The sequence below is a fragment of the Macaca nemestrina genome, chromosome 8, assembly GCF_043159975.1.
Source record: "Macaca nemestrina isolate mMacNem1 chromosome 8, mMacNem.hap1, whole genome shotgun sequence".
NCBI lineage: Eukaryota > Metazoa > Chordata > Mammalia > Primates > Cercopithecidae > Macaca > Macaca nemestrina.
The window spans coordinates 4617893-4630789 of NC_092132.1; the positions used below are offsets into that span (position 1 = coordinate 4617893).

Sequence of the window (12897 nt, forward strand, 5' to 3'; positions counted from 1 at the left end):
CCTGAATTTACTCAGCTTAGTTAAACATCTAATAGGTAATGATAATGCATGTATTTTATCCATATACAGTATTTGTTCATTTAGCAAATATTTAAGTGTCAGCTATGTGCAGGCACTGTTTCATTCAAAGTATAACAAAAGGTGTTTAAGTCATAAATTAAAATATATAAGGAAAATTGAAATATAAAGGTGTTTGTTTTCACATAAGAAATGGACAGAAACCATTGCTATGCTTTGGACATGTAATGCTTGTTACATGACCAAAAGTACACAAACATTATGTGCTTGGTGTGAGTCTGTAACTGTAACCTGCTGAGACGCTGGGACTCTTCCTCCCTAACCACCCCCAGTGCCTGGGGCAGTGCCCTCTCCCGCTGAGTTCTGCAGCTAGAACGCACCAGGCCAAGCTCTTCTCTACTGCTCAGTCACAACACTCATGTCCTGTTTCAGTGTGTTTTGTTGTTGTTGTTATTGTATGTATGTATGTATTCATTTATTTATTTATTTTGGAGACAAGTCTCGCTCTGTCACCCAGACTGGAGTGTAGTGGTGCTATTTTGACTGACTGCAGCCTCCACCTCCCATACTCAAATGATCCTCCCACCTCAGCCTCCCAGAATGCTGGGATTACAGGCATAAGCCAACTTGCCTGACCCTGTTTCAAGGTTTTGAGTATTTCTTTTCTCTTAGACAAAGCACCTCAAAGACCTCGTCACGTGCCTCTTGCACAGAGCAAATTAGCAAAGTTAGCAAATACTTGCTGAATGAGCAGCCCTCAAGTAAATGCCATTAGAAATGCCCACTGATGACAAGTAATGCTTATAGCAGATGCTCTCACAGCCATGATCTCCCTTAATCCTCCCAGCAGCTGAGGGGAGCGTTCTTCTGATCAGAGGGGCAGGGCAGAGAGAGTGGCCCTCTCAGGACCCCTGTGCTCCTTCCCCAGACCTGTCCCTAAACTTCCCTGCACCACTCACCAGGAGTCCCCTGGGCCTGGCACATGGGACCAGGTTCCCAACAGTGCTGGCACCCAATGAGCATCTTGCCTGTCAAGGCTGCTGCACAGTTCTTAAATACTGTGAAAAGTTTTGTGGTTTTGCTGAGCCACGATCATCTAACTGGAGCAAGAAAGAAACCAAAACCATATCTTGAGAATGGAGTGGGACTTTTGACTAAAAGCTTTTTATGTAAAATGCTTATGTGATTTTTTTTTTTTTTTTTTTTTTTTTTTTTTTTGAGGTGGAGTCTTATTCTGTTGCCCAGGCTGGAGTGCAGTGGCGCGATCTCGGCTCACCACAACCTCCGCCTCCCAGGTTCAGGTGATTCTCCTGCCTCAGCCTCCCGAGTGGCTGGAACTACAGGCATGCACCACCACACCCAGCTCATTTTTGTATTTTTAGTAGAGACGGTGTTTCACTATTTTGGCCAGGCTGGTCTTGAACTCCTGACCTCGTGATCTGCCCACCTCGGCCTCCCAAAGTTCTGGGATTACAGACGTGAGCCACCACACGTGGCCCTGATATGATCATTTCTTGAGGCAGACATTCCCTTTTGTTTGGGGGATGAAAAAAGTCTTACCATCTGTAGTGATGGTTTGCTGACTTGGGGCAGTTATGAAATGATTTTTGTCTCTTTTCCTGACTCAGAAGGTGACTGTGTAAGTTGAGTTGTGTGAGAAACAGCACACTCTTAGCCTCCAGCCAAGCAGGAATGTCTTTTTAAACAGCAAATTCCCAGATTAGAAAGTCTGGTGCACTGATGTCACTCTTTCCTGAGTAATTTCTGGCTGGTTGTTTACTGCATACTATCTACCAGGAGCCTAGAAACTTTGAATGAGTGTCTTTATTAGAACTCTAGAGTTGTAGGAATGTAGGAAGAGCTATTTGCCACAGTTAAGACAAGGGTTTCAAACTGCTGCCTGCTGAGCCCTGGGGCATCTGCATGGAATGGGAAACTAGCAAAGTCTCGCTTTGGCTGCATTCTGAGGGGTTTATGTGATGGCAAACAGCCAAGATGAAGAAGCTGCCTAGCAGTCGCTGCAGAGGCTCCAGCGGCTGCAGCATTATATGGGACTTCAGATAGCTTCTGAGTAGTCAAGCAGTGGTAAGTAGCAGTGTTACCAACTATGGGGTGTCCAGCTTAAAGCAAGGAGTATTTTCAGAAGCACTTGTAAATACTGTCGCGTTTTTGCTTATTTTCCTGATCAGATAAAGCACCGGTTAAGCTGAACGATAGGAAGATTGTATTGAGCAATTTAGGGAGATTATTGGCCAGATTGCTAATTGATCACGTAAGTGCTGGTGTGATCACATTATGTGTGAAAAGAATCTGTCCTCAGACATGTATATGCTTGATAAAAGTGCTGCGTGGGATTTCTCAGAGGAATTCTGTTCTGCTCAAGATCAACTTTGGCTTGCAAACATTTCATCTTGGCCCGTCCTTCATTTTCTGCAACTTCTTTTTCTTACCAGCTGTCTTTTTCTTACCTATGGCTGTGCTTTAAATGGACTTGCCCATTTGGACCAAGGCTATTCTAGAATCATTTCGTGAAGACTTAGAAACCTGATCCTTCTTTCCCCTGTGTCTAGGATCCTTTCTTTATTGTTATCATGTACTGTTAGCCAACTGGTGTTCCTTAGATAACTCAGGGTGGGGTCTCGTGTGTGCTAACTCTGGGTTGTCAGCTCCCCTAAGACAATGTGTTGTCTCTCTAGCACAATCCTGGAGGAAGAGAAGGCTCAGCAAGAAGAACGCATGAGGATGGAGTCCAGAAGACAGGCCACAGTGTCCTGGGACTCCGGAGGGTCTGATGAAGCGCCACCCAAGGTAGCTACAGTCCTCACCCCAACTCTGGGGTTGCTTTTACTAACTTTTGAGATTTACAGTTAGGCAACTGTTTTCTATGAGGAGAAAATCAAATATCAGGTTATTCTAAGAGTAATAGTTATAACACCAACTAATTGTTTCCTTTTTGCTTGTCTTCTCTTATTACCCTCATGTGCACTCACTTTCCTCATTTGTATTTCAAGTAGGGGTTCTTTGAAGCCATGAGCAGTTGGATTAGATGTCATCTTAAAATGCTTTTCCTATGCTGCCGTAACTTGGAGGAGGTTTTCCCTTTGTTGGTTGTCAGAGATCTCCCTAATGATCAAGTCTGGATTAAAATACCAAACTAGGTCACAGATGCTTTGCATTTTGCTTTATTTAAAAATGAGTCTGTTTCCACCTGACCATATTCCTTTGTTTGGTTTTGTTGAGAACTCTGCACATTTTTTGCCTTTTTCTTTTCGTAGCTGGTGGCTGGGTTGTTTGTTGGGAAAGAGAGCACATTGCAGTTGCTTTTGTTTCCTTAATAAGATCTTCCAGCAGCATCCTTAGACCCTACTTGCCCACTTATGTTCATATCCTTTACTGGTGCCCTCTCCTGCCTCAGAGAGGTCAGCCCGGCCCTTTTACAGCTGCTGGGCCATGCCATGGCTGGGGGTTTTAGACAGAGTGACACTTTCCCTAGATTAATAAGTCTTTATATACCATTGGCTTTTGATAGGATGCTATTTTCACACACTGGGTTACTTGCCATGAATACTCCAATTCTGTTCTTTTTCTCGAAAGTTAATAGATAATAGGATTTTTTGTAGTTAGTAGTTATTGACTACCACCATTTGATATTTGATTAGTTAAAAAATATATTAAGAAACTTTGATAATTCATTTTCTTTATGAAAAGTATTCAGAAATTTGATAAGACAAAGTACTGTTTAAATATACCAATTTTTTTTATCTTGAAGGCTGAAAACTTTTATTTTCTTGGTCGTCATTTTGAACTCTGTAACATTAAACATACATTGAAAGTGAAAATGTGATTAACACAATTATGCAGATGTTTAGAGACAGAGGGTGCCTCAGACCAGCCCCTTCTACAGAGAGAAGGACCGAGGCCCAGAGAAGAAACACATACCTGTCTGATGGGTGTTACATTGAACGAGGAGGCAGTGGGAACACCTGATGTTTCTCTGTCATTCCCAGCTTAACAACAACAGGAAATCCTTAGTTACCCACAGGAAAAAACAAACATGTACCCCACATCCCAGCATCTGAGGCTCTCCGTGTTCTGTTTACAAGTTTGCCTATTTTTAAATTTGTTTACTACTGCAGAATAGTCCAGTACTGAGAGTCGGGAGAATCTTATCATTAACTTCTCAGGCCTTGAAGTCAAGTGGATTCATTCACATGGGGGTCTGCTATTTACAGTCTGATGACTGAGCAGGTCACCTACCTACTCCAGATCTCACATTCCTCATTTGCAAAATGACTATTTGTATTCCCTACCTCTTGGGTGGGGATGTTAGAAGATAATTCACTGTCCAGCACTTTATTTAGTACACAAGTGCAAAGGAACATAAGTATTTGGTAATGAGCACCAAAGAATGCAACACTTCCCTAAAACTCACAGGATTAAATCAACTCTTCAGCTACACATATGTCTATATCCCAATCTGCTGGATTTTTAATGAGCTTAATATGACTGATTTTCTAAATTAGGTTCATGGGCAGCGGTGATGAGGCTTCTCAACTTCTTTTTTGGTTTCAGAGTACAAAGACTAGTTTGGCTTAAATATTTAAATATCCTTAACCCTTCTTTTTTTTTAAGGTATTTTCAAAATACATATTTTGAGATTCTTTTCTATAAGCACATTGTTGCACTCTACACAAAGGTTTATTTGTTAAACAGATAAGGAAACTATAGCCCGCTGTGTTTTTGTTAATTAAAGTTTTATTGAAACACAGTTTTATTGGAACACACCCATTTATTTGTGTATTATACACAGCTGCTTTCACCCTACACAGGTGTAAATGAGCAGTTGTGACAGAGACAGTATAGCCTACACAATTTAAAATATTTACTCTTTGACCTTTAAAGAAAATATTTGGCAACCCCCAGATTAAAAGTTTTAATGGTGACCGGGCATGGTGGCTCACCCCTGTAATCCCAGCACTTTGGGAGGCCAAGGCGGGCGGGTCACCTGAGGTCAAGAATTTAAGACCAGCCTGGCCAACATGGTGAAACCCCGTCTCTATTAATATCCAAAAATCAGCCAGCCGTGGTGGCGGGCACCTATAATCCCAGCTACTCAGGAGACTGAGGCAAGATAATTGCTTGAAACGGGGAGACAGAAGGTGCAGTGAGCCAAGATCACGCCATTGCACTCCAGTTTGGCCGATAAAGTCAGACTCTGTCTCAAAAAAAAAAAAAAAAAACTTTTAATGGCTAGAAAATCATCTAAAATAGCATAGATATACAGATACTTGATGATTATTAACAAATACTAGTATGTTAATTGTTGAACTTTCATGCCAGTCAGAATCAAGTCCTGTATGCAGTTTTTACCTTCTCAGTGTTCATCTTTAGAATCAAATTCTGCTTTTATGGTCACAGTATTTGGCACATCTGAAATGAGTCTGTGATTTCCAATTTGGTAGGCCACTATTTCCTCACTTCCTGTACTTTGTAAAGTGAGAATTCGTTAGATTCTGCTGAGTTTTCATAATTCTGCTTGTGATATATTAGAATAAGTAAGTCTTAGATTTATTTTTTTATTTTTATTTTTATTTTTTTGGAGACAGAGCCTTGCTCTATCGCCCAGGCTAGAGTTCAGTGGTGCTATCTCGGCTCATTGCAACCTATGCCTCCTGGGTTCAAGCAATTCTCCTGCCTCAGGCTCCTGAGTAGCTGGGATTATAGGCACCTGCCACCATGCTTGGCTAATTTTTGTGTTTTTAGTGCAGTCAGGGTTTCACCATGTTAGCCAGGCTGGTCTCAAACTCCTGACCTCAGGTGATCCGCCCACCTCAGCCTCCCAAAGTGCTGGAGTTTCAGGTGTGAGCCACCACGCCCAGCTGTCTTACTTAGATTTTTTTTTTATTTCTACCTTCCTTTCTTTTTTTAAAATAAGATGGGGTCTCACTATGTTGCCCAAGCTCTCTTGAGCTGCTGGGCTTAAACAATCCCTTGCCTCAGCCTCTAGAGCCACTTAGATTTCTGAAATTTAGATAGGATCTCAGGCTTCTGTAGATAAATTTTCTGTTGTTAATACTAATATAGAAAAATTTTAATGTAGCTTAATTAGTTTTATAAGTGAAAACTTGTATAAGTTTTATAGGTGAAAAGTCTTTCTCTTTCCCAATCAAGATTCAAAATTAAGTTTACTTACATACAGGCCGGGTGTGGTGACTCACACCTATAATTGCAGTGCTTTGGGAGACTGAGGTAGGAGGATCAGTTGAGCCCAGGAATTTGAGACCAGCCTGGGCAACAGCATGAGACTCTTATCTTTACAAAAAAATTTAAAAATTAGCCAAATTTAGTGGCATGTGCCTGTGATCCTAGCTACTCAGTGGACTGAGGCAGGAGGATCACTTGAGCCCAGGAGGTCTAGGCTGCGTGGAGAGCCATGTTTGCACCTCTGCATTCTAGCCTGGGCAACAGAGCAAGGCCTTGTCTCAAAAAAAAATTAAAAATTTTTCAATTTTTTTTTAAAGCTTACTTATACTTGGTTAATAGTAAGAGCATTATAACCACAAAGCCAATTATTAAGAATATGTATGGATCGCTTCATCATGCTTAATACCAATTTTTTCATATAATAATCATCTTTAGAGAACTTTCCCTGAGACAAGCCCTGCATGGGAGTAGCGCATTAAATGCTCATTTTCATCTGTGCCTGTTGCTTTCCTGCAGATTCCCACTGGATCAATGGAGAGCCTCAGGATGAAGGTATCTTAGAACAGCCATTCTCAAAGTGTAGTTCTTGGACCTCTGTAGGTCCCCATGACCATTTCAAAGGTCCATGACATCAGAACTCATCTGATAATGTTTTGTTATTTGCCTGAGGCGGGTGGATCGCTTGAGGCCAAGAGTTCGAGACCAGCCTGGCCAACATGGCGACACCCGGTTTCAACTAAAAATACAAAAATTAGCCAAGCATGGTGGTGCCCGCACTTGTAGTCCCAGATACCCAGGAGGCTGAGGCACAAGAATCACTTGAACCCAGGAGGCAGAGGTTGCACTGAGCTGAGATCGCGCCACTGCACTCCAGCCTGGGAAACAGAGCGAGACTGTCTCAAAAAAAAAAAAAAAAAAATGTTATTTGCCTTTTCCACTAATAGAACTGCTGACACCTTAGCACAAATCAGGACAGTGGCATGAAGTTGTACTAGACATCACTGTGTTCTTCACCCCTGTGCTCACACACAAAAAATGCCATTTTACAGAAGAAAGGCCTTGATGAATCTGTGAAAAATATCTGACATGAAGACCCAGGAAGGGCATGTTAGCCCTGCTGCTGCACACCTAGACGCGATGTCTTGTCTTGAGAAAAGCACTATACAGTTGAGTTGCAAGCTGGACTAAACACTTTTTTTTCATGGAAGGCCAGCTTGACTTGAAAGAACAGCTGGCAGACATACTGTTCAGAGTTGGATATTTGGTAGACATTTTCTCAAAAGAGAAAGAAGTGAGGCTGTGACATTGAGGAAAACAACTATTTGTTACCAGTGATAAAATTTTTGTTTTCAAGCAAAAATTAGAGTTTTGAAAAACTTACACCGTGATCTTGACAGCTTTCTAAATTCTTAGACTGTTATAGTAAGCTCAGGATGATATTAACATGTGTTATTTTAAAAATGTATGTTGTTTACTGAAATGTGTTAACATTGGGAGGATCTGTGCAGCTCAGTAAATCAGTATCTTTCAAATGACCTACACAGGATGTTAAAAATCACACATGAGTATAAGTTCCATTGAAACTACAAGAAAAAGTAATGGATTTTTTTTCCCTTTTTTTTTCTCCCTTAATTCTATGGATTTTAATGTAACAGATGATACCATTGTAAATTCCATATTGCAACTCACCTTTAAGAAGCTGTCACTAGCCGGGCGCGGTGGCTCAAGCCTGTAATCCCAGCACTTTGGGAGGCCGAGACGGGCAGATCACGAGGTCAGGAGATCGAGACCATCCTGGCTAACACAGTGAAACCCCGTCTCTACTAAAAATACAAAAAATTAGCCGGGCGTGGTGGCGGGTGCCTGTAGTCCCAGCTACTCGGGAGGCTGAGGCCGGAGAATGGCGTAAACCCGGGAGGCGGAGCTTGCAGTGAGCTGAGATCCGGCCACTGCACTCCAGCCTGGGCGGCAGAGCGAGACTCCGTCTCAAAAAAAAAAAAAAAAAAAGAGAGAAGCTGTCACTTGCATTTTGGTGTCGAATCAAAAAACAGTACCACAATTGTGCTCAAAATCTACGGAAATACTCCTCCCTTTTCCAGTTGTACAGCTCTATGAGTTTACTTTTTTTCCCCCTCATGTACTGCAACAAAAGAGAATATCGTAAGACTGCAGAAACATATGAGAACCTGCTGCCTTCTGTTAAGCCTAACATTAAAGCGAATTTACGTAAATGTAGATGTACATGTGTTCTTCTCAGTTTGGTTTGTTTGGTTTTGAAAAGGTGGTTTTTTTAGTATGTGATGAGCTTATTCTTAAGTGAATTAATAAATACTTTTTAGTATCTGTTTTAATTTCTAACAGTATGAGTGTTGGTAGTTATATTCCAAATAAAAACTCTTTAGAGTCCTCAGTAATTTTTGAGACTGTATAGGGGTCCTGAAAATGATGAAATGTTTGAGAATAACTGCCTCAGAACATTGTTCTCAACCCTAATCAAACCCAGCACAGCATTTATATAAAAAATGATTTTATAATGTCCCATTTACTAATCCTGAAATAAAATACATAGGTAATAGAATGACTTACCAATTTCAGAATATCAGTGGAAGAATACTAGTGTTTGGAGACCCAACTATACAGGAGAAATTAAAAAGAAAATCATTTTTTATAACGTTATGCATGCATGTATAAAGCACTCAGGTCGAATGACATTGGGAGACATGGTGGCATAGCCAGATCCTTACACCTCTTTGTGGACTCACCATGAATACAGCAGTGACAGAGCAGACCCCCACAGCTATAACTGATAGGAATTTCATTAGTCTTGGTGATGTCATTTTCTAGAATGGTAAGAAAATCTTGGTAAATTTTAAATGAAACATAATAAAATTGCCCATCAGTATACACGGTAGTTGCTGTCCTGGAAAGTTCAGTTCCTCATAAACTATACAGAATACCTATACAAACTATACAAAATATATAAAGCAGAATTCATTCTGTGTTCAAGCGACAGGGATTTTATTGTTGCTGTTGTTTTACTTACATAAAGTTGAGAGAAACAGCAGAAAGTCCTGCGGGGACCAGGCATGGTGGCTCATGCCTGTAACCCCAGCACTTTGGGCAGCCAAGATGAGCTGATCACTTGAGGCCAGTAATTTGAGACCAGCCTGGGCAACATGGCGAAACACCATCTCTACTAAAAATACAAAAATTATCCAGGCGTGGTGGTGTGCACATGTAATCCCAGCTATTCAGGAGGCTGAGGCACGAGAATTGCTTAAACTCAGGAGGCAGAAGTTGCAGCGAGCCGAGATCACACCACTGCACTGTAGCCTGGGTGACAGAACGAGACTCCATCTCAAAAAATAAAAATACAAAAATTAGCTGGGTGTGATTGCGCATGCATGTAATCCCAGCTACTTGGGAATCTGAGGCATGAGAATCACTCAAACTCAGGAGGCAGAGGTTGCAGTGAGCCGAGATCATGCCACTGCTCTCCAGCCTAGGCAACAGAGCATGACTGTCTCAAAACAGAAAAAGAAGTCCTGTGGGATATGAAACAAATCCTGTTGTTCAGGCCTGTCCCCTCACTGCCAGAAATCTCACTTGCTGACCTCTACCTTAATGCCAGTTGTGCGATCATGGAAAGCACCCTCACTAATACAGTTCTCCCTTGATATCTGCAAGGGATGGAGATTAAAATCCACAGATGCATAAATTCCTTACATAAGATAGCACAGTATTGCATATAACCTACATACCTCTTCCAGTATACTTATTTTTGTTGTTGTTGTTGGCTTGTTCTGTTTTTTGAGATGGAGACTCTCACTCTCCAGGCTGGAGTGCCATGGTGTGATCTCAGCTCACTGCAACCTCTGCCTCCCGGGTTCAAGCTATTCTCACGCCTCAGCCTCCCAAGTAGCTGGGATTACAGGCGTGCGCCACAACACCTGGCTAATGTTTTTGTATTTTTAGTAAAGACAAGGTTTCACCATGTTGACCAGGCTGGTCTCAAACTCCTGACCTCAGGTAATCCGCCCACCACGGGAGCTGGTTATTGTACTCCTTTTGTCATCGACAGTAGGGAGGCATAGAGAGCTGAAGCACCCTACTGTGAACACTGACAGTCTGGCTCAAAGCCTGCCCTCTTGACCACCATGCTAACCTCCAATTTGTAGAGAACAGAAGTAGAGCTGTTTTACCAATACAGTTGTGCTCTCCATGGCTGTTGGTTAGCAACATTTGATTTTGTGGTGTCCTTTGTGCAAATATTTTGTCTATCATAAAACATATTTTCAACTTTTTACCTTTTATTTTTATTTTGAAATGGAACCTTGTGTTATCATTTGCTACCCAGTTAAGTCTTTGCATCACTGTGAGATAGTTTACATTGGTTTTGCCATTCTCTGATCTATTTATTTTGTATATTCCTTTTTATTTGGTGAGTCAGAAGTACGCTTTTAGAATAGCATCATGGCACAGCAGATTTTGGAGTCACGCAGTTCTACCACTACCACCTATATGCCCCTATTTAGATTGCCCAATTTATCTGAGACTCTGTAAAATAGGGATTATAATATTGCTTCATAGCAATGTCGTGATCAAGATTATCAAATTGTATGTAAAGTAGGTAGTTCAGTACACACAGAATACACAGTAAATTGCACCTTTTTTTTTTTTTTTTTTTGCCTGAATTTATCAAGAGTGCATCACTGTGCAGCTGTCAGCTCTGTTTATTGTTCCAGTCCCCGGCTCTGCCTCATTCCGTTCTTGGACTCCAAGAGCATTTGATTCAGGAAACCCTTTCCCCTGCAACCATTATTAATGCTTGTATATTAACACATATCTTTAAAACAAGTACAAAGGTAGCCGAACTCTTTTTTTTTTTTTTTTTTTTTTTTTTTTTGCCTCTTTTAATTCAACACAACCATGTCGTAGAACACCCTTTGGAAATTGCCACCATAGCACACAGAGTAGAGAAAAGCCTAGAATGCTCTCTTTATACCCTTTTCCTGTTTGGGGTGTCTTTGGGGGAATTCATGTTGTTATTTAGTTAAGTTTAGAGCAGACTCTATCTGGAACACTGCTTGAAACATGACAGGGCTAAGCGAAAAGGAAGGATTTTTCGCCCTCAGGAATTTAGCAGCTCATAATAGCAGGGGTAGAGCAAGTGCAAAGTACCTGCGACCCAGGGTAGGGTTTGAAAAAGGCCTCCTTAGGAGAACAGAGGACATATGTTTATGTTAGGCTGGCAAAAGCAGGAGCTGTTCTGTGAAAAAAGTAACATCTAAAAGACTGAAAGGATCAGAAGTATTCTACAGATGGAGGGAGGAGACATTCCAGGCAGAGGGGACAGTATAAGCAAAACTGAGGGGGACGTGAGACTGATTTAGAGACCAAAACATACTCTGGACCTAACTAGAGCAAAGCACGTGTTCACCCAGCACTGTGGGAGAGAGACAGGCACTAAAGAGTTTTCTTTCCTAAAAGTGATGGGACTTAAATCCATTTCATTTTATTCTGGACTTAATTTGGCTAGACAGTAATGGGTTTCCACCTTGTTAAATCCTCCAAGTTTTAAAAGACTTTATTGACTTCTTCGAGACTTCTGTTTCAGACTAAATTGTTCTTTCACTATGAACTTTGAATTCATTTATCCCAGAAACAAAGTGAGAATTTAAGACCTGGAAGTGACTTTAGAGATCCTCTAGCTCACCCCCATCTTATGGATGAGGATCTAGAAGCCAGTCAGTTTCATCACTTGACCATAGTAACACAACCAGGAAGTAGGCAAGCAATAGAACACAAGTGCCTTCTCTGCAGGTCCCGGACTGCTGGACAGAGAGCATTTGGTTCCCTCGGGCTCAGAATATTCAGTATCCCATTTTGTTATTAATGATACTTCAATAGCTTTATTAAGATACAATTTACATACCATACGGTTTATCCACTGAAAGTGTACAGTTCGGCTGGGCACAGTGGCTCACTCCTGTAATCCCAGCACTTTGGGAGGCTGAGGCAAGCAGATCACTTAAGGCCAGGAGTTCAAGATCAGCCTGGCCAACATGGCAAAACCCTGTCTCTACTGTAAATACAAAAATTAGCCTGGTGAGGTGCCGCATGCCTGTAATCCCAGCTACTTGAGAAGCTGGGGCATGAGAATTGCTCAAACTCGGGAGGCAGTGGTTGCAGTAAGCCGGGATTGTACACTGCACTCCAGCCTGTATGGTAGAGTGAGACTCTAAATAAATAAATTGTACAATTCAATGTTTTTTAGTATATTCAGAGTTGTGCAACCATCACCACAACCAGTTCTAGGACTACTGTTTTTAGTAGAGACGGGGTCTTACTGTGTTGCCCAGGCTGGTCTCAAACTCCTGGGCTCAAGTGATCATCCCACCTCGGCCTCCCAAAGTGCTGGGATTACAGGCGTGAGCCATAGCGCCCAGCCTAGAACATTTTTATGAAATGTTCTAAAATGAAATCCTGCACCCATTAGCAGTCATCCCCCATTTCCTCCTCCTTCCGACCGCTGGCAATCACTTATATACTTGCTGTCTATATTAATCTTTCCTAGTCTAGGTATTTCATTAAAGAAATCGTATGTTCTTTGTGACTGACTTTTTTCACTTAGAATGTTTCGAAAGTTCATCTAAGTCGTAGCACGTGTCAGTA

General features: G+C 41.5%; 1 protein-coding gene across 38 annotated transcripts in view; it reads left to right on the forward strand.

Moving 5' to 3' along the window:
- Nucleotides 1-12897, forward strand: part of LOC105488506 (protein tyrosine kinase 2) — a 357242-nt gene that overhangs the window by 296255 nt on the left and 48090 nt on the right. For 36 of the 38 annotated variants that reach the window (XR_011606671.1, XM_071067741.1, XM_071067734.1 and 33 more), the window contains one exon: nucleotides 2715-2826. Coding sequence is in view for 37 of the 38 variants with exons in the window: in XM_071067741.1 (XP_070923842.1) it covers nucleotides 2715-2826 (112 nt within the window). In the remaining variant the exon portion in view is untranslated. Of the gene's footprint in view, nucleotides 1-1704; nucleotides 2104-2714; nucleotides 2827-12897 lie in introns of those variants that run through there. The other 2 variants (XM_071067760.1, XM_071067759.1) reach the window with 2 other exon arrangements.